This window comes from Triticum urartu, chromosome 3A, assembly GCF_056163025.1.
Source record: "Triticum urartu cultivar PI428250 chromosome 3A, HENAU_Tu73, whole genome shotgun sequence".
NCBI classification, from domain to species: Eukaryota; Viridiplantae; Streptophyta; class Magnoliopsida; order Poales; family Poaceae; genus Triticum; species Triticum urartu.
The window spans coordinates 35,066,928-35,088,679 of record NC_141875.1 but is presented as its reverse complement, the minus strand read 5'-3'; the positions used below and the strand labels follow the sequence as shown (position 1 = coordinate 35,088,679).

The following is a 21,752-nucleotide window of genomic DNA, read 5'->3' as shown; positions in this document are numbered from 1 at the left end:
CCCTGCCTCGTGGACCCACGGTGGCTCCCCTCCACTTATTCCAGCTACCACACACTCCTTCTTCCTCCCAGAACATCACTAGCCAGCTCAACCCTGAGTCCAAGCTCATCTTGCTGCCATTTTCGATCTCCTTGCTCGAAGCTCCATTCACAAAACTGCTTTGGGGGATTGTTCTTTGGTATGTGACTCCTCCAATGGTCCAATTAGTTTTTGTTCTAGTGCTTTAGTCATTGCAAATTTTTGCTTCTTAGGTGACCCGGTTCTTGAGCTTACATGTCAAATTTATGTGGTCAAAAGTAGTTTTAATGCATGATATATCCTCTAGGTACTTGTGGGAGTAGTTGCTATCAATTTTGTTGAGTTTGGTTCACTTTAATTTTGAAGTTACTAAAAATTTCAGAAATTTTTCAGAGGAAGAAATATGTTTAGGAAAATGTACCAAGGTGGTCCTTCAAGGAAGCAAGGACCCAGGCTCGCAATACGCGATGTCAATGATGAACCACCGAGGGAAGCTCAGGTGCGGGCTTGTGAATGGCCGTCAGAGGACTTTATAGATCGAGCAGGAATCAAGGAAGAATTTAACGCGTATGTGCATAATGCCGATCTTGAGAGCTTCGAGGAAGATAAGTGCCGCCAATACCACTATCTCACTGATTCCTTTGTGAGAAGGTTTGAATTTTCATCATCACACAATTCTCAAACTGTCCTATTTGATCTTTATGAAAATTCTTACACTATGGACTTAGAGGATTTTAATACTGCTTGCAAACTTCCACAATGGGGCGGCACTAGGGAGCCTCGCAAATCTGAGTTTACAGATTTTCTTGCTAGTATAACTGTGGGGGAATCTAGAGATATAACACAAGCTACCATAGGGAGCATTCATTTTCCTGCTATACATTATTTTGCTCTCTTCATAGGTAGGTGCATAAATGGTAAGGATGAAGCATGTCACATGTGTGTCCCTGACCTCAGTGTTCTTAGGAGTGTTGTATTAGAAGATAAACATTATAATTTGGGAGCCATTGTTGCACGTAGGTTGCATAATAATAGATTTAATGGAGATTTCTTTGGTGGAATTTATGCAACCCGTCTAGCTAATTTTCTTGATATACCCATACGTGGGTATGATATTGAGTTGCCTCCTGTTTATTTGGATTATGAGGCTATGGTTCATCATCAGTTTGTTGAGAGGAACGATCAGTTTCTCTAGTACCGACTAATCTTTGACAGACGACGCACCTATCATGTCGCTCTCCCTGCTCCTACTTTCTTTGACTTTCAGGCAAAAGGGAGATATGTCATAACCAGGGAAGAGGTGAACGAGTATGAGAGGAGGACTGAGACAGCTCGCCTCCACGCTGCAGCCCACGATGCAATAGCCGCTGCATCTCAGTACGACCCCAGCTACAACTTTGGATATCCGCTAGGCCAGCCGTGGCCATAGACCAACTTAGGCCAAAAGCCTAAGCTTGGGGGAGTACGTATTTCTCACCGACATTACATTTATGTTCACACACTCATGCTAGTTGTCGGTGCTCATACTTTTTCACTGTATCATCCATGCTAGTTTATTTTCCTTTTTATGCTTTCTTCTTGTGTGTTTGATAAACCTTAAGAAAAAACTAAAACAAAAAAAATAGTTGTAGCTTTTAGTTAATTTACTTTCCATGCTTGTAGCATTAGTAATTAAAAAGAAAACCCAAAAAGATTTATCATTCTTCTTTTGCTTGTTGGGAGCTTTCTTGTGTAAATAGTTTTATTTCTTTCTTGTTCTTTGGGGGTCGAGAGGAGAAGATCATAATGAAAATGTTGAATGGCTCTTATATGCATTATTGTTGATCTAACAAAGAGCCCATATTACCTTGTCTTCTCCCTTGAATTGAATGCTTGCAGATTCCAGCTTAGTCCAATGCACATGTACTATTATTATTACCGACACTATTCGATCATGCAAGTGAAAGGCAATAATGACGATATATGATGAACTTATTGAGATGAGAAAAGCTGGTATGAACTTGACCTCTCTTGTTTTTGTAAATATGATTAGTTCATCGTTCCTGATTCAGCCCATTATGAATAAACATGTTTGCAATGACAATTAGAGATTATAGTTGCTTATGCCATGCTTAATTAGCTAGGAGCTTATAATGGTTTACCTTGCACGCCAACATGCTATTAAAATGGTTGTGATGTGGTATGATAGGGTGGTATCCTCTTTTGAACGATTCGAGTGGCTTGACTTGGCACATGTTCATGCATGTAGTTGAAACAAAATCAACATAGCCTCTACGATATTTATGTTCATTGTGCATTATATCCTACTTATGCTTGCATTTGGTGTTGATTAATTTTAATGCATGTTCATGACTGCTGTCACTCTCTAGCTAGTCACTTCCCAGTCTTTTTCTAGCCTTCGCTTGTACTAAGAAGGAATACTGCTTGTGCGTCCAATTACATAAACCCCAAAATTGTTCCATATGAGTCCACCATACCTACCCATATACGGTATCTACCTACCGTTCCAAGTAAATTTGTATGTGCCTACTCTAAACCTTCAAATAAACATTCTATTTTGTATGCTCAAATAGCTCATGTATCAACTAGGGCTGTTTGTATCTTCCATGCTAGGCGGGTTATTCTCAAGAGGAGTGGACTCCGCTCCTCACTCACGAGAAAAGGGTTGGTCACCGGGATGCCTAGTCCCATGCTTTATGCAAATCAAATCAAAATAACTGCAAACAAAACTCCCCCGGGACTCTTGTTAATTGGAGGCACTCGTTGTTTCGAGCAAGCCATGGATTGATGCTTGTTGGTGGAGGGGGAGTATAAACTTTACCATTCTGTTTGGGAACCGCCTATAATGTGTGTAGCATGGAAGATATCGAGATCTCTTGGTTGTTATGTTGACAATGAAAGTATACCGCTCAAAATATTATTCATATCTATTTCAAAACCGAGCTCTGGCACCTCTACAAATCCCTCCTTCCCTCTGCGAAGGGCCTATCCATTTACTTTCATGTTGAGTCATCATCCTCTTATTAAAAAGCACCAGTTGGAGAGCACCGCTGTCATTTGCATCCATTACTGTTAGTTTACATTGACTATGACTTGACTAGATCTCTTCTACCATGAATTAAAATGTCTAGTCAGTTCTTGATCTTTAAAGGTGCTCTGCATTTATGTTTTGCGGTCATAGAAAGGGCTAGCGAGATACCATCTTGTCATATCATATCATGGTTGTTTTGAGAAAGTGTTGTCATCTGAGATTTATTATTATTGCTCGCTAGTTGATTATGCCATTGATATGAGTAAACATGAGACCTAAATGTTATTGTGAATATGGTTAGTTCATAATCTTTGCTGAAAACTTGAATGATGGCTTTACATATTTACAACAACAAGAGCAAACAGAGTTTGTAAAAGTTTTTCTTTATCACTTTCAGTTTATCAACTGAATTGCTTGAGGACAAGCAAAGGTTTAAGCTTGGGGGAGTTGATATGTCTCCTTCGTATCTACTTTCCCAAACACGTTTGCCCTTGTTTTGGACTCTAACTTGCATGATTTGAATGGAACTACCCCGAACTGACGTTGTTTTCAGCAGAATTGCCATGGTGTTATTTTTGTGTAGAAATAAAATTTCTCGGAATGACCTGAAAATCAACGGAGAATTATTTTGGAATATATAAAAAATACTGGAAGAAGAATCCACATCAGGGGGGCCTCTACCTATCCACGAGGGTGGGGGCGCGCCCTACCCCTTGGGCGCGCCCCCTGCCTCGTGGACCCCCTAACGCTCCACCGACCTCAACCTTGACTCCATATATTCACTTTCGGGGAGAAAAAAATCGGAGAGAAGGATTCATCACGTTTTACGATACGGAGCCGCCGCCAAGCCCTAAATTCTCTCCCGAGGGCTGATCTGGAGTCCATTCGGGGCTCCGGAGAGGGGAATCTTTCACCATCGTCATCATCAACCTTCCTCCATCACCAATTTCATGATGCTCACGGCCGTGCGTGAATAATTCCATCGTAGGCTTGCTGGACGGTGATGGGTTGGATGAGATTTATCATGTAATCGAGTTAGTTTTGTTAGGGTTTGATCCCTACTATCCACTATGTTCTGAGATTGATGTTGCTATGACTTTGCTATGCTTAATGCTTGTCACTAGGGCCCGAGTGCCATGATTTCAGATCTGAACCTATTATGTTTTCATCAATATATGAGAGTTCTTGATCCTATCTTGCAAGTCTATAGTCACCTACTATGTGTTATGATTTGGCAACCCCGAAGTGACAATAGTCAGGACCACTCCCGGTGATGACCGTAGTTTGAGGAGTTCATGTATTCACTATGTGTTAATTCTTTGATCCGGTACTCTATTAAAAGGAGGCCTTAATATCCCTTAGTTTCCAATAGGACCCCGCTGCTACGGGAGGGTAGGACAAAAGATGTCATGCAAGTTCTTTTCCATAAGCACGTATGACTATATTCGGAATACATGCCTACATTACATTGATGAACTGGAGCAAGTTCTGTGTCACCCTAGGTTATGACTGTTACATGATCCATCGCATCCGGCATAATTTTCTATCACCGATCCATTGCCTACGAGCTTTCCATATATTGTTCTTCGCTTATTTACTTTTCTGTTGCTATTGTTATCATCACTATAAAACACCAAAAATATTACTTTTGCTACCGTTACCTTTTACCACCGTTACCACTACTATCATGTTACGTTGCTACTAAATACTTTGCTGCGGATATTAAGTTATCCAGGTGTGGTTGAATTGACAACTCAACTGCTAATACTTGAGAATATTCTTTGGCTCCCCTTGTGTCGAATCAATAAATTTGGGTTGAATACTCTACCCTCGAAAACTGTTGTGATCCCCTATACTTGTGGGTTATCATTTATGTTGTACTAATTTCATTTACTCTTTGTCATTGCACGTGTTGACAGATGGTGCGCGCGGGTCGAGAGCACTCCGAGCCTCCTTCTTCCTCGGCGCGTGCTGGGAGGGGTGGCTATATTCTAGCCCAGTAGCTTCTAGAGCACTCGTAGACAGCATTGTGACACCGGCGGGCCCTTCTTCTTCGGCCGGGAGAGGTCGGGGGAAGACGAAGAGGGGATCTAGAGGTGGCCGTGGTGGCGGGAGAGGTAGGAAGGTTGTTGTGCCTTTCTCGCTGCCACCCGAAGCTGATTCTCTGGACCACCGGAGTGCTCCGTCTCACGTGGAGCCGTCAGACTTGGACCCGTCTCGGACTCCGGTCCACGAGCCTCGGGCTGACGAGGCTCGTGTCGCCAAGCCTTCATCCCAGGAGACTCGGGCCCCAGAGTCTTCGTCCCACGAGACTCGGGTCCCAGAGTCTTTGTCCCAGGTGACTCCGGAGACTAGTGGCCATGCTGATGGCGAGGAGACCTGGTCTGATGATAGTTTTAGCGATGGCAAGCTGGTTGAGCAGGGAAAGAAGGTCTACCAGCATGGTGGTACGAAGCTCCCGGCCATGCCGGCGACCCGCGATCAGAGGTGGTTGATTCAGCCTAACGGGGAGAAGTAAGTGCATTTACTCTGTTTTAACCTTTGTCCTTCATGTTTCTTCAAATTAATATCTAATGTGTTGGCCTTGTCATACTACAGGGGTTGGATACACCCCGATGGTGTCCGCATGCCCAACCAGGTCTTTGGTACTCTAGTCCGGCACCACTTCCCGAGGTGGGTCACGTTGCCCGGTGAGGGTCAGGCTCCACAGGTAGCAATGAGCTAGGAGCTGTATGTGGCTGCCCCGGCCCCGCCAGAGGAGAGGGTCGATGGTGTCGTGTGCGAGACGGTGGCCGACATTGTGAAGCGGCGGTTTTGGGTAATTTCTACTTTATAGAATTAAAAATCAACATTACCTAGTGATTGCACTAATCAGTGTTGTCTTGTTTGATTGTAGACCTTCTACAGGGTTGCTGAGGAACACGAGGCGGAGGCGACTAGGGTTCTCGAAGCCGAGTGCAAGCGCCTACTTCAAAACTTACGGCACGAGGCTAGGGTGCAGGTTGTTCGAGACTACTACGCCTCGACTAACATTAGGAGGGCCAAGAAGAAGTGCCGTCTCAAGTATCTGAGTAAGGAGAAGTTGAAAGGATCGAGAAGAGGTGTCTAGAGGGGGGTGATTAGACACTAAGTGCCAAAAGTTGCAGTTTTTAATATTCTTAAGTTTAAGTGGAGTTTAAGAACAAGTTTAACAAACATGATAGATATCAAGCAAGCATGCAATGAGTATATGAGCAGCATAAAGTAAAGCATGCAACTTGCAAGAATGTAAGGAGAAGGGTTTGGAGTATTCAAACGCAATTGGAGACACGGATGTTTTTGTCGTGGTTTCGATAGGTGGTGCTATCGTACATCCACGTTGATGGAGACTTCAACCCACGGAGGGTAATGGTTGCGCGAGTCCATGGAGGGCTCCACCCACGAAGGGTCCACAAAGAAGCAACCTTGTCTATTCCATCACAGCCGTCGCCCACGAAGGACTTGCCTCACTAGCGGTAGATCTTCACGAACTAGGCGATCTCCTTGCCCTTACAAACTCCTTGGTTCAACTCCACAATCTTGTTGGAGGCTCCCAAGTGACACCTAGCCAATCTAGGAGACACCACTCTCCAAGAGGTAACAAATGGTGTGTTGATGATGAACTCCTTGCTCTTGTGCTTCAAATGATAGTCTCCCCAACACTCAACTCTCTCTCACAGGATTTGGATTTGGTGGAAAGAAGATTTGAGTGGAAAGCAACTTGGGGAAGGCTAGAGATCAAGATTCATATGGTTGGAATGGAATATCTTGACCTCAACACAAGTGTAGGTTGTTCTCTCTTAGAAAATGTGTATTGGAAGTGTAGGTATGTTCTGATGGCTCTCTCCACGAATGAAGAGTGGGTGGAGGGGTATATATAGCCTCCACACAAAATATAACCGTTACACTCAATTTACCAATCTCGGTAAGACCGTAGGGAAAAACTCGGTCGGACCGATTTAGTAAACCTAGTGACCGTTCGGGTTTTCGGTGGGACCGACTAGTTCAACTCGGTGGAACCGATGTGCTAGGGTTAGGGTAAAACCAAAACTCAGTTTGACCGATTACTCAAACTCTGTGGGACCTATTTGGGTAATAAGCGAAACAGAGAGTTGGCCAAGCAAACTCGGTGGGGCCGATTGCATATCTTGGTGGGACCAAAAATATTGCAACAGGTAACAGAGAGTTTGCAAGCCCATCTCGATGAGACCAAGATCCCATCGGTGAGACCAAACTGATTAGGGTTTCTGGGAGTGGCTATGTTAACTGAACTCGGTGGCTCCGGATAGAATGAATCGGTGGGGCCGAGTTTGACTTTTGGTTTAGGTCATATGTGGATGTGGGAAGGTAGTTGAGGGTTTTGGAGCATATCACTAAGCACTTTGAGCAAGCAAGCCATTAAGCAACACCTCATCCCCTCTTGATAGTATTGGCTTTTCCTATAGACTCAATGTGATCTTGGATCACTAAAATAGAAAATGTAGAGTCTTGATCTTGAAGCTTGAGCCAATCCTTGTCCTTAGCATCTTGAAGGGGTTCCACATCCTCTAGTCCATGCCACTCCATTGTTGAACTTATCTGGAACATACTAGGTAAAAGTGTTAGTCCAACAAGAGATATGTTGACATTAATTACCAAAACCACCCAGGGAGCACTTGTGCTTTCAATCTCCCCCTTTTTGGTAATTGATGACAACATATATCAAAGCTTTAGATAAAGATATACAAAATAGAAAGTAAAGCTTTGGAAAGACATGTAACATGCATAGGCTCCCCCTACATGTACGCAATCATGTGAATATTGAATATAGGAGCATGTGAATGCGTAAACATGACAGAGTAAGCAATGTGTTACATGTATCTTGGCTATATGCATCAGAACAAATGATGTGAATGTGAGAAATGTACCTTCATGCTCATGAGTCCTTCTTGCAAACAGTATGTACATCAGCAAGGATTTCTCATTCACATGACTGAGATGCATATACTTACCTTGTGGTCTTGAGTTGGCTTAGGATGGTATGAACCTGCACAAACAAGGTTAAATAACACAGATACACCTACTGACCAGAGCAAAACAAGAGAAACCACAAGCGAACCAAGACTGGGATGACATGTAGAGTGAGTACTAAGTACCACATTGGATATAGACATGTCCCCAAAGGTAAAGATATGCAATAAAATTAGAGATTTCCTTCCCTTAGATGTCTTGCTCCCCCTGAATCTTCATGGGATATTGGGAGAAGATAAGGAACAGAAAATCAGAGCAACAAAAAAAGGAAACAACAGAGCTTGAGCTAAAGCAAGTAACCAAACATGTATTTCCCCTCTTAAAGACATGCGACATCTCTCCTCTTGAACACCAAGCATCTGGGGTCTTTGATGATATTACTTTCTCCTAGTTGAGAAACTCTCTCCCCCTGAGTATTCTCTCTTTCTCCCCCTATAGGAAGGATTAAGCTTTGATGTGATCTCTCTCTCCCCCTTTGGCATCAATTTCCAAGAAGGGCTCTTCTAGACATGTGATACAAATGGGTTGGTCCTCGAGTCACAGAGCAAAGCAGCATGTCTAATATGATGCTGGTAGAGGACAAGAATCATTGAGTGGAGCTGGAGCAAACAGAAATCAGGAATAAGTGGCAAGTTAGTTTTCCTGTGATGGAATCGGTGACTCCGAGTAGTGGGCTTCGGTTGCACCGAAAGATTTCGGTTGGGCCGAAGAGAACAAACCGATGTGACCGAGTTCATCAGAGTGAAACCACTTGTCACCTCAGCTCACTAGACAAGTAAGATCTCACAAGAATATGCAAGGAATTAACTGAAAGATTTGCAATGAATTGGATGCAGAAAATGCAGAACAAAAAGGAAAGAAAAGAAACTAAAAGTTCGAGATGAAGTTTTTTTTGAAAGGGGAAACAAATATGCAAATGCAAAAGCACGGAGAAACACTAGAGAACTTCATCTAGAAATGGTCGGTGACAAAGTCACCTATGTTAGAGTATATTGACTTAGGAGTCAAGTGAGAGCACTTGATCATAGGTCATACTCATCGTTTAAGCTCAAAATGGGGTTACCATTTTTCCTTTAAGCCTTCTGATGTATTCACATCTTGTCGAGTTGCTTTGACTCATGACTTGGAGTAAAGCTTCTCTAAGATGGAATAACATACCTTGGGTGCTGGTGTTGATCTTGTTCATGTAGTTGAACTTGTGTGGGTTGCTCAAGGTTGATGTAGTTCATCAAGGGTTGGGAGCACCACTTGGAGTTTGAGTTCATCTACCTACATGGGTTAACTTTGCAAGAAAGTGCACTTGTGTATCCAAAATGACAATCATGAGACTCATCATGGAATTTGCCAAAGGATATGTTTGAATGGTTTCGTGCTTCCTTGTCTTCAACCACCATTGTGTAGAGACTTGGTGATGTAGAGATTGCTCAAGATGTGAGTGAGTTGCAATCTCATAGATTTAGATTCAACCAAGTACCTACACAGGTTACATAACATGCAAGGTACAAATATATTCAAGACATATGAATAGCATCATAAGAGAAATATCGAGGATTAGTCATAGGCTCATGCCCCGCATGTATCAAATGGAGTTCCTACTCCAAGTTTGAAGCATCAATGATGTTCAGTTCACCTCTCAACCTGCAAAACACTTTCTCATCAAGTGGTTTAGTGAATATATCCGCCAATTGCTTATCGGTGCGAACATGCTTAAGGTTAATGTCCCCTTTTGCAACATGATCTCGAATGAAATGATGACGAACTTCAATATGCTTAGTTCGAGAATGTTGCACGGGGTTGTGAGCAATCTTAATAGCACTTTCATTGTCACATAGCAATGGAACATGTTTCACATATATCCCATAATCTTTAAGAATTTGGGTCATCCAAAGTAATTGAGCGCAACATGAACCAGCGGCAATGTATTCCGCTTTGGCGGTGGATAAGGATACCGAGTTTTGTTTCTTGGAAGACCAAGACACAAGAGATCTACCAAGGAATTGACAAGTACCCGAAGTGGACTTTCTATCAACCTTGTCTCCGGCATAGTCCGAATCGGAGTAGCCAACAAGATCAAAAGATGACCTCTTAGGATACCAAATGCCAAAATTTGGTGTATGGATTAGGTATCTCACTATCCTTTTCACAGCCTTAAGATGGCATTCTTTAGGAGCAGCTTGATATCGTGCACACATGCACACACTTAGCATAATATCGGGACGAGAGGCACATAGATATAACAATGAACCAATCATAGAGCGATAAACCTTTTGATCAACCGGTTCACCATCTTTGGTCAAATCAAGATGTCCACTAGTAGGCATGGGTGTAGTCATACCTTTGCATTCTTGCATATTGAACTTCTTGAATAAGTCATTGGTGTACTTCGTTTGAGAGACAAAGGTACCTTCCTTAGTTTGCTTGATTTGCAAACTGAGAAAGAATTTGAGTTCACTCATCATAGACATCTCAAACTTCTCCGACATTAGCTTTCCAAACTTCTTACTAAAATGAGGGTTAGTTGAACCAAATATGATATCATCAACATAAATTTGGCACACAAATAGTTCTCCGTTAACCCTTTTAGTAAAAAGAGTAGAATCAATTTTACCAATTTCAAAGCCTTTTTCAATAAGGAACTTGGTCAAGCATTTATACCATGCTCTAGGAGCTTGTTTAAGACCATAAAGGGCTTTGCGAAGTTTGTAAACATGATTAGGTTTCTTAGGATTGACGAAGCCGGGAGGTTGCTTAACATAAACTTCCTCTTCAATTTTGCCATTTAGAAAAGAACTTTTAATGTCCATTTGGTACAAGGTGATATCATGGTGATTAGCATAAGCAAGTAAGATGTGAATGGACTCAAATCTAGCAACGGGAGCATATGTCTCACCATAGTCCATACCTTCAACTTGTGTGTAGCCTTGGGCAAAGAGACGTGCTTTGTTGCGAACCACTTGTCCATCTTCATCTTGCTTGTTGCGAAACACCCATTTGGTACCAATGATGTTGTGGTTGTTGTCGGGTTTCTCGACTAATGTCCACACTTGATTTCTCTCAAAGTTGTGTAGCTCTTCATGCATAGCGTTTATCCAGTCCGGATCCTCCAATGCTTCTTCAACCTTCATAGGTTCAATGCTAGAGATGAATAAGTAATGTTCACAAAAGTTAGCTAAACGAGTTTTAGAGCGAGTGATTCTCCCGGTTTGGATATCATTGTAGATTTTCTCGACGGGATGATCCTTAGCAATTCTTGCTCGAACTCGTGAAAGCTTTTGCTTGGGTCGGGGTGGAACATCCTCTTCATCTTGTGCTTCTTCTTGGCCGTCTTCATTGTTGACGTTGTCGTTCTCTTGTCGTGGTGGAGAAGGAGGTTGTTGATGTTCATCTTGCTGCACTTCCTTGTTTTCTTCATCTTGGCGTGTCCCACTTGTGGATGCTTCCATATCAACTCTTGGTTCACCTTGTCGTGAGGTAGAAGCTTCCACTTGGACGGACGAGGTACTCACCTTCACTTCCGTTGGACGAATCTTGCCAATGGACAAGTTTTGAATTGCTTTTGAAGGGTCTTTGTCTCCTACATCAATTGGCAATTGCTCTACTTGCGAGTCGTTAGATTCATCAAACTTCACATCTACCGTCTCTTCAACCTTTCGGGTGAAATTGTTGTAGACATGGTAAGTGTGAGAGTTTGAGCCATAACCAAGTAGGAAACCTTCATGAGATTTAGGAGAAAATTTAGAACGACGATGCTTATCAAGAATGTAGAACTTTGAGCCGAATACTCGGAAGTATCCAACTTGGGGTTTGTTATCGGTGAGGAGCTTGTATGCCGTCTTGCCGAGTAGCTTGTGAAGATACAAGCGATTTGTTGCATGACAAGCTGTCTCAACCGCTTCCGCCCAAAAGTGCTTTGGCGTTTTGTACTCATCAAGCATCGTTCTTGCCATCTGATAAGAGTCCGGTTCTTCCTTTCAACAACCCCATTTTTTTGAGGTGTGTACGTAGCCGAGAACTCGTGTGAAATCCCTTCTTCGTCAAGAAAGGTGTCCATATTTGCGTTCTTGAACTCCGTTCCATTGTCGCTCCGAACCTTCTTGATCTTCATGTCAAACTGATTTTGGGCCTTCCTAGAGAAGTTTTTGAAGATCTTTTGGACCTGCGATTTGTCATCAAGAAAGAACACCCACGTAAATCTTGAAAAATCATCAACTATGACTAGACCAAATGAGTTACCACCGAGACTCTTGTAGGCATTTGGACCAAAGAGATCCATGTGAAGTAGCTCAAGTGGTCTTCTTGTGGTCATGATGTTCTTCGCGCGATGACTTCCTCCAACTTGTTTCCCTGCTTGACAAGCACTACAAAGTCTATCCTTGTCAAATATGACATCTTTTATTCCAAGGATATGATCACCTTTAATAAGCTTATCAAGATTTCGCATACCAACATGACCTAGTCTTCTATGCCACAACCAGCCTTTAGAAGATTTGGCAATTGAGCAAGTTTTAGGTTGAGCCTTTTTAGTGAAATCAACAATGTAAAGATCTCCTCTACGTATACCGGTAAAGACCATTTTATGATTATCTCTACGAAACACTTGGCAGTCTACTTCAGTAAATAGGATATTGAAACCGAAATCAGCAAGTCTAGATACTGAAAGTAAGTTGTAGCCAAGAGATTCAACGAGCATGACATTTTGTATGGAGCTATCATGTGAGATGGCCACCTTACCAAGGCCAACCACCATACCCTTTGAATTATCACCAAAAGTGACATACTTTCGAGGGCCGTCATTTTCAGCAAGCTCACGGAATATGTCTTTATCTCCGGTCATATGATCAGTACATCCACTATCAAGGACCCATTCCTTTCCTCCAGCCATGTAGCCGCGAAGATTTGCCATAAGACCAAAGTGTCTCATCGCATCATCGAGATCATAGTCACTATCATCATCATCATCATCATCATCATCATCCGAGTATTCATGTTCAACATCATCTTGTGATTGATCAATTCCTAGAGAGGGCAATTCATTAGATAAATGATCATTTCTATAGTTATCTTTATGAACTCTAATAGCTCTGGAAATGATATTGCTAATGATTCCAATATCTCCTTTGGCACTCGTAAGATTAGTAAGCTCAAATAAGCAGTCACCAAATTTGGGATCATTGGAACTCATCTTAATCAAGGCAATAGACTTATGGAGGATTTCATCTAGATCTTTCAAGGAATAATTTGGAAAGAGTTCCTCAAGAAATTTCCATATGGTGTAGGCACACTTAAGAGTAGGCAAACATCCAATCAAGTTTCTAGGCAAGCCTCTAGTGATAAGATTAACAGTTCTAAGATTGCGAATCATGTCAATTGACTCATCAAGGGTAGGATGCAAAGGATCAACATGAGGTGCACAAGGGCTAGTAATGTACTTGTTCAAATGATATTCATTGAAAATCTCAAGCATTTCATTTTTCCACTCATGAAAATACTCTTCATCAAGAATGGGCACTCTATGTCTAAGACTCCCCAAAGTAGACACATCCATCTTCCTCCAACGGTGTTTAAACCAAGGCAATGGAGACCAAAGCTCTGATACCAATTGAAAGGATCGAGAAGAGGTGTCTAGAGGGGGGTGATTAGACACTAAGTGCCAAAAGTTGCAGTTTTTAATATTCTTAAGTTTAAGTGGAGTTTAAGAACAAGTTTAACAAGCACAATACATATCAAGCAAGCATGCAATGAGTATATGAGCAGCGGAAAGTAAAGCATGCAACTTGCAAGAATGTAAGGAGAAGGGTTTGGAGTATTCAAACGCAATTGGAGACATGGATGTTTTTGTCATGGTTCCGATAGGTGGTGCTATCGTACATCCACGTTGATGGAGACTTCAACCCACGGAGGGTAAAGGTTGCGCGAGTCCACGGAGGGCTCCACCCACGAAGGGTCCAGAAAGAAGCAACCTTGTCTATTCCATCACGGCCGTCACCCATGAAGGACTTGCCTCACTAGCGGTAGATCTTCACGAAGTAGGCGATCTCCTTGCCCTTACAAACTCCTTGGTTCAACTCCACAATCTTGTTGGAGGCTCCCAAGTGACACCTAGCCAATCTAGGAGACACCACTCTCCAAGAGGTAACAAATGGTGTGTTGATGATGAACTCCTTGCTCTTGTGCTTCAAATGATAATCTCCCCAACACTCAACTCTCTCTCACAGGATTTGGATTTGGTGGAAAGAAGATTTGAGTGGAAAGCAACTTGGGGAAGGCTAGAGATCAAGATTCATATGGTTGGAATGGAATATCTTGACCTCAACACAAGTGTAGGTGGTTCTCTCTCAAAAAATGTGTATTGGAAGTGTAGGTATGTTCTGATGGCTCTCTCCACGAATGAAGAGTGGGTGGAGGGGTATATATAGCCTCCACACAAAATCTAACCGTTACACTCAATTTACCAATCTCGGTAAGACCGAAGGGAAAAACTCGGTCGGACCGATTTAGTAAACCTAGTGGCCGTTAGGGTTTTCGGTGGGACTGACTAGTTCAACTTGGTGGAACCGATGTGCTAGGGTTAGGGTAAAACCAAAACTCGGTTTGACCAATTACTCAAACACGGTGAGACCGATTTGGGTAATAAGCGAAACAGAGAGTTGGCCAAGCAAACTCGGTGGGGCCGATTGCATATCTCGGTGGGACCAAAAATATTGCAACAGGTAACAGAGAGTTTGCAAGCCCATCTCGGTGAGACCGAGATCCCATCGGTGAGATAGAACTGATTAGGGTTTCTGGCAGTGGCTATGTTAACTGAACTCGGTGGCTCCGGATAGAAAGAATCGGTGGGGCCTAGTTTGACTTTTGGTTTAGGTCATATGTGGATGTGGGAAGGTAGTTGAGGGTTTTGGAGCATATCACTAAGCACTTTGAGCAAGCAAGCCATTAAGCAACACCTCATCCCCTCTTGATAGTATTGGCTTTTCCTATAGACTCAATGTGATCTTGGATCACTAAAATAGAAAATGTAGAGTCTTGATCTTGAAGCTTGAGCCAATCCTTGTCCTTAGCATCTTGAAGGGGTTCCACATCCTCTAGTCCATGCCACTCCATTGTTGAACTTATCTGGAACATACTAGGTAAAAGTGTTAGTCCAACAAGAGATATGTTGACATTAATTACCAAAACCACCCAGGGAGCACTTGTGCTTTAAGAAGTACATGAAGGCAATTAACTATTCTTAAGGCATTGTACTTAGTTTCCTTGATTTCATTCATAGGCGTAGCGCTAAAATTTCTCTTTGCCAAACTTAGGTGCCCCCGAGATGGTGTGCGGATTTGATGGACTGTTGAGAGGCGTTGGTGGATGAGTGGTGCTCTCCCCAATGGCTAGCCGAACACAACAAGGCCAGGGATAAGCGTTCCCAAATGCGAGGTGTGCCACACCATCAAGGCAGCTCCAACCTGTTTAAGTACGGGGATCACTAGGTATGTGGTTTCAGCCCTTAACAATTCGTGCAATTTCATTCTCCATGCTAGCTTCAGCCCTTAACTAATATGTTGTTCCTCTCTTTTAGGTGAAACACAACATGAAGGAAGTGCCACCGTTGTACGACCTCTATGACATGGCCCATATGGCCCCGTTCAAGAAGGCCAAGGCATTCTTTGAGGATGACCTTGATCATCCAGAGAGCTTCACCAACATCTCCTCTCACAACAAGCTCGTGAGGTACTGAGACTGGGGGAGGTGACGAAAGGGGATGACTTCAACCCGAGCCAGAGTCCTTTTGATACAGAGCTCGTGATGCTATCTAGTGATGGGAGGAAACATGGCTCGGCGGCCATTGGGGATGGACTGATACGTTGTCCTAGTAGTTTCACGAAGATCAAGAAGCATCGTGTGAGGTCTCTTCCTGACATACCGCCTTGACCACGGCCAGTGGATCTAGCCATCGAGGCTAGGGCCCAGGAGCTTCTGGCGGAGGCAAACAGGCAGGCCAAGGAGAGGGAGACCGAGCTGGAGCAGAGGACGCCTAGGATGCTGGAGGAGGAGAGGAACCGGAATGACGCGTCTCAGCGGGCCCTATACAAGCTCCTCATGGTAAGTTTCTCCTGCTTATTAGCCAAATCATGCATGTAATGTTCGTTTCATTACTAACTTATATGACTAACTCATGAAAACAAAATGGTCAGACCGTGTGCGAGAAAAATGGTCAGAGCCCTCCGCCGATGCCTCATATTGCTATAGTGGACACGGTGAGTTTCATTTTTAATGGTCATTAGTTACTAGTATTCACATTTCAGTTGCATCATGCCAACGAGACATTGAAAATGATCTTTGGTGCAGCATGCCTCCCAACAAGCATCGGCCGATCCTTCTCCATCTCGCATTGGGCAACCCCAACCCCGATCGGTCGTTCTCCGCCTGACACTGGCATAAACCCGACCGGCCCTTCACCTCCTTGATGACGGTAAATTTCTCTGGTGTTTTGCCTACCAAATGCGTAAAGACCTAGACTTAGCTTTATTTCCTCCAAAATGGTTACCATAATGACTTAGACTTAGCCAATCTTATACTCCCTCCATACCAAAATAAGTGTTTCAAGCTTAGTACAACTTTGTACTAGAGTTAGTACAAAGTTGAAACACTTATTTTGGGATGGAGGGAGTACTATTTAGTAAGCATTTTGTTATCAGAAAGCCACCACCGAGAAATCGTATATTTAGCATTCTCCGGTTTGCACTAGTTTCAGGCTTTCACCTCCATGGTGTCAACTATTTCTGTACATTCTTAGCATTTTTGTGCAGCTGTGGGGGTTGACTAATGGACAAAAGATCGCTCACATTGTGTTTATATATTTGTTGTCTTCACATATATGTAGAGCTTAAGCTTCAAGCCATCAAGGCCAAAATGGATGAAGCTAAGGGTGGGTTCACCCCACTGTCTCAGTTGAACCCATCACCGGAGCCCAGGTACAGAGTCCGGGTGCACATCTCGCGGATGTGGGAGTCGTTCAACCCAAACAATGGCACGGTGTGCAGCCTCGACACCCTTCTCATCGACGATGAGGTGACGCATACCCTACCTGATGATGCTTGATGCCACCTACTACTATTGTCCAGTTAGCACCCTCCGAGGTTTCTCTACACAATGATCATTCCTTTCACCTTTCACTTGTAGGGTGGAACCATGCAATCCCATGTACATCGAAAGGATAAAAAGCGTCTTGAAGAACGGTTAATTGAAGGGAAGGTCTACACACTGTCAGATTTTGAAGTTTGTCCAAGCAAGGGGAACTACATGACATGTAGGAATCCCTTAATGATGAAAATTGGAGCACGGACGGTTGTAGATGAGATCGATGGAGATGTCAACGTGATACCTCTCCACCACTTTGATTTTGTTGATTTTGGTGATGTTCCTCCTTTGATGGGCTGCACGCGCGTGGTGCAACCATTAGCTCCATTCAGATTTCTGTCCCTCCGTAATAGCGCCTTAGCTTTTGCAATTGTCATCTTACAGTGGAAAGGAACTGGAAGCTCGGTCATGATTTTTACGCAGAGCTTCGCAAGAAATGCCGACAAGATCCTGTTGTTGTCGGGTTCGCAGCGATATGTGTTTCCCACTACAAGGGTCAGTCCTTGATTCACCCTTCCGTCTTTTTTCGAAAAGGAGGAATTCACCATTCCATCTATTTATCGCTTTCTATCATCTGATACAACCATATAACTGCATTCCTTTCATTGCAATGAAACATGATATCACTGTTCTATTTAGGAAAAGGATACACAGTCCGCTCTTCATCGGCTTCAAAGTACTACCTAGATTTGGAAATACCAGAAGCGCAACAATTCCGCACGAAGTGAGTGGCCTCTACTGTCCATTATTTAAACTGATGATTGATCTATTCTAATCCACATTATTATAGGTATAACTATAACTTTGTTGTTTGTGTGCAGTTTGCATCATCAAAAAAACCATAGTGCACCTCCATTCTCAGCAAGCAAGCTCTGTAGATCTGACTCAGGAGTCGCAAAGTATTTCGCAGCGAGCCCAGGAGTTACAAAGTAGCTGGAGAACAATCAAACAGCTGCAAAGCCTCGATCCATTTGAGTTACCAGTAAGACCTAGCTCTCCTCTCATTGATTGTATATGGGTTTTGTGCACTTGACAGCCTAATTCTGTTCTGGGTCTATTGCAGAAGAATACCATATTTTTGTGTACAGCCACCCTGAAAGAGATAGACTGCACCAAAGGTTGGTACTATGTTGGATGCTTCCACTGCAGACAGTCGATCGGCGGGGACGGGAGCGAATTCTTCTGCAGTCAGTGTGACCCAGTGAACAAGAAGCGGAAGAGGCCAGATTTATTGTAAGAATCTTGAAGACTCATATGCTCTGCCAGTGTCTGATTGTTGCTTAGTTCATACTTCACATGCTAAATAGTTAGTAATCACCATGCTGGTGTTTTTCGGCATGCAAGGTACAAGCGAAATGCAGTGGTGGAGGATGACAATGGAACCATGAACTTGATGATCTTTGCTGAGGAGGCGCGGGGACTGATCGGTATCACAGCAGAAGAACTTTCGAAAGTGATCACCGATGATGGCAGGTGCACCATGCCAGCTACGATCTCAAATATTCTTGGCTCCACCCACACCTAGGACTGGACACGAGCCGAGCCGAGCCGAGCTTGATCCGAGCCTGGCTTTGGCTCGCTCTGGAGCGGCTCGGCTCGGCTCGCTCAGCCAACGAGCCGACTTCAGGCGGCTCGGCTTGCTTCAGCTATGGCTCGGCTCAGACCGAGCGGGCTCGCAAGCCATTTGCCCCCAGAAGTACAGAACCTCTGTATAGTCCAGTCTTGATTTTTTTTTGCAGCAATTAAACCCATATTTTGAAAAACAAACAGTTTATATTGCTAAAAGTGGAACATTCAGCAGTCTATTGTTTTAACAAAAGGTCATAGTAATGAAAAATAAGCTTTCATCTATGAATTCTTCTACCAAAATTGTAATTATGGAACAGATATGAGAGAAAGAATTCAGCAGCATTTCTATTTTTGGACAGCACTTGCTTTGAACTTTACACAGCAAAGCATCAAATATTGACAGCCACACAAAGAAATTTTGCATAGCACAAAACTTACCACTTTGACATAAAAACTGAGAAAATGTTGACAGCAAAACAATGACTAGCGAAAACTACATAATACCAAGTTCATAGTTCATCACAAGTTCACAACAACATCGCTGAAAGTGCATGGTTCAACACAACATCATTCAAGGACCGTAGTTCATCACAACAAACACATAATCCAAAGTTCATCACAACAAACACATAATTCAAAGTTCATGACAACAAAAGAAATGGATCGAGACGATCATGTTGACCTCAACAATCCACATGACAAGATCATGTAGACATCCATCTTCAAAGTAGCAAGAGCAACACCAACATGACGATTATCTACATGTAACACAGATTTGGAAACATATTGGGATCATGTAAAGATATGAAAACTGAAACATGTCAAAAGAATAGTTACCAATTGTTGTTATCCCCCACATCAACAATCTTGGGCAACTTGATATTCTCAACATCGTCCTCCTCATCTTCATCTCTCTCCTGATTATTTGGAAGTTAGCCACATACAAGAAATAGACAAAAACCATAGAAGAAAATATAGGAGTCATACCACCACATTGAAGTCCTTGTGAGAACCTTTGATATAACAAGCACCGCACACCAAGGCTTCCACCATTTCTGGTTTCAAAGAACTCCTGTAGTCATCTAAAACCACACAAGTAGACATATCTAAGTTCAAGGATAGGATGACAAGTTAACAAGTTAACATCCAATGTAACAAGTAGACATACCTAAAACTCTTCCACCCGTGCTAAAAGTTGATTCCGAATACACGGAGGTAGCCGGGACAGTCAAGAACCTCTTTGCCATCATTGCCAATACGGGGTATCTAGGTGCATTCACCCTCCACCAATCAAGAAGATTGAACATAGGATCCATTGCCTCATTCAAGTCATCTAGATAGTTTCTAAGCTCACTTTTTGATGGTGTTGATGAAGTTGCTGATAAGAAGGACTGAAACTCACAATCCATAAGTGGCATCGAGGTACTTGTGTTGCAATTGTTCTTGGTTGATGATCCACTAGCTCTTTCTTCAGCTTTCTTATTTTTCGCAACAAACTTCTCATACAAGGTGTCCAACTCTCCACGCACAATATTCTTCTCAGTATTTTCTTTCCCCACAGCATACATTTGGTGATACCACCACTCAACATACCTCATCTTGTACCTTGGGTCCAAGATGGTAGCAAGCACCATGACATTGTTCGGCTTATCCCAATACTTGTCAAATTTATCCATCATTGCATCACCCATTTTCTTGTAGCATTCATCATCATGAGCCATTGCTTTTCTCAAAGCAATCTTGATGCTGACAATGTGAGGGTAGAATATGTTGGAGGTGGGATATAATTGCCCTGAAAACGCAGTTGTCACGCGAGATAAAGAGAGGAGCAATGGCTTAATAACTTCAAACTTGTCCCATTCTTCTTTTTCCGACTCCCATTGATAGTTGGCATTTGAAGCTGCATAGGAGGACAAGGCTTTCCTATGTGGGCAGGCTGTATCAAGCATCTGGTACGTTGAACTCCACCGCGTGACACAATCAAGATGCAAATGGTTGCCAACCTCAACACCCAATATTTTGCAAGTCTCAACAAACTTGTGGAGGCGACTCGGTGACTTCTTGAAATACTTAACCGTCTCTCTCAAATTCTCTATCAAAGGGGCCATGATGGTTGTCCCATCTTGCACCACCAAGTTGATAATGTGTGCACAACAACGGACATGGAAATATTTAGCTTCAAAGTTCGTACCTACAAAAAAACAGCAAGCATATGACAATATATTCAACCAAAACAGCACACATGTGAGCATGTGTTAAACCAAAATATCATTATTTGGACAAACAAAGCATATGTACTACAAAAACAGCAAGAATATGACCATATATTCAACCAAAACAGCAAGTATATGAACATATGTATAACAAAAACAGCAAGCATATAACCATATATTTGAAGCATTGTCTAGTGTGATGGACAAACAAAGCATATGTACTACAAAAACAGCAAGAATATGACCATATATTCAACCAAAACAGCAAGTATATGAACATATGTACAACAAAAACAGCAAGTATATACCTCTCCGAACAGCAAACTTTGCCTTCAAACCTCTGACCGCAACATCATTGTTTGAAGTATTGTCTAGTGTGATGGATATAATTTTCTTCTCTATCTTCCATTCAGTCACACACTCATAGATAGCATCTGAAATCACATGCCCGGAGTGAGGAGGATCCAAATCTATGAAAGAAAGAACACGTGTTTGCATCTTCCAATCCTTATCTATAAAGTGTGCAACCACACACATATATGATATGGTCTAGTTGCTAGTCCACAAGTCGGTTGTCAGACTAATGAAGTCCACATCCTTTAGGGCAACTTGAAGCAACTCCCTTTCTTTCTTGAAAACCCTCGTGCATTCAGCTCTTATTGCCTTCCTTCCAATGGGTTGATAGTTTGGATTCAAGCACTTCATGAGAATGTTGAACCATTTATGTTCAACCATTCTAAATGAGTACTCATGGACGCAAATCATCT

General features: G+C 42.7%; 1 protein-coding gene across 1 annotated transcript; it reads right to left on the bottom strand.

Annotated features, from left to right (window-relative positions):
* Positions 1-19,605: 19,605 nt before the first annotated feature.
* On the bottom strand, positions 19,606-20,941 carry LOC147978232 (zinc finger BED domain-containing protein RICESLEEPER 2-like). Its single transcript, XM_087516539.1, has 3 exons — positions 19,941-20,941; positions 19,760-19,854; positions 19,606-19,689 (listed from the first exon to the last, which is right to left on the bottom strand). The coding sequence occupies exons 1-3, from the start codon at positions 20,878-20,880 to the stop codon at positions 19,606-19,608; spliced, it is 1,119 nt and encodes a 372-aa protein (XP_087372665.1). The 5' UTR covers positions 20,881-20,941.
* Between the last annotated feature and the right edge of the window lie 811 nt (positions 20,942-21,752).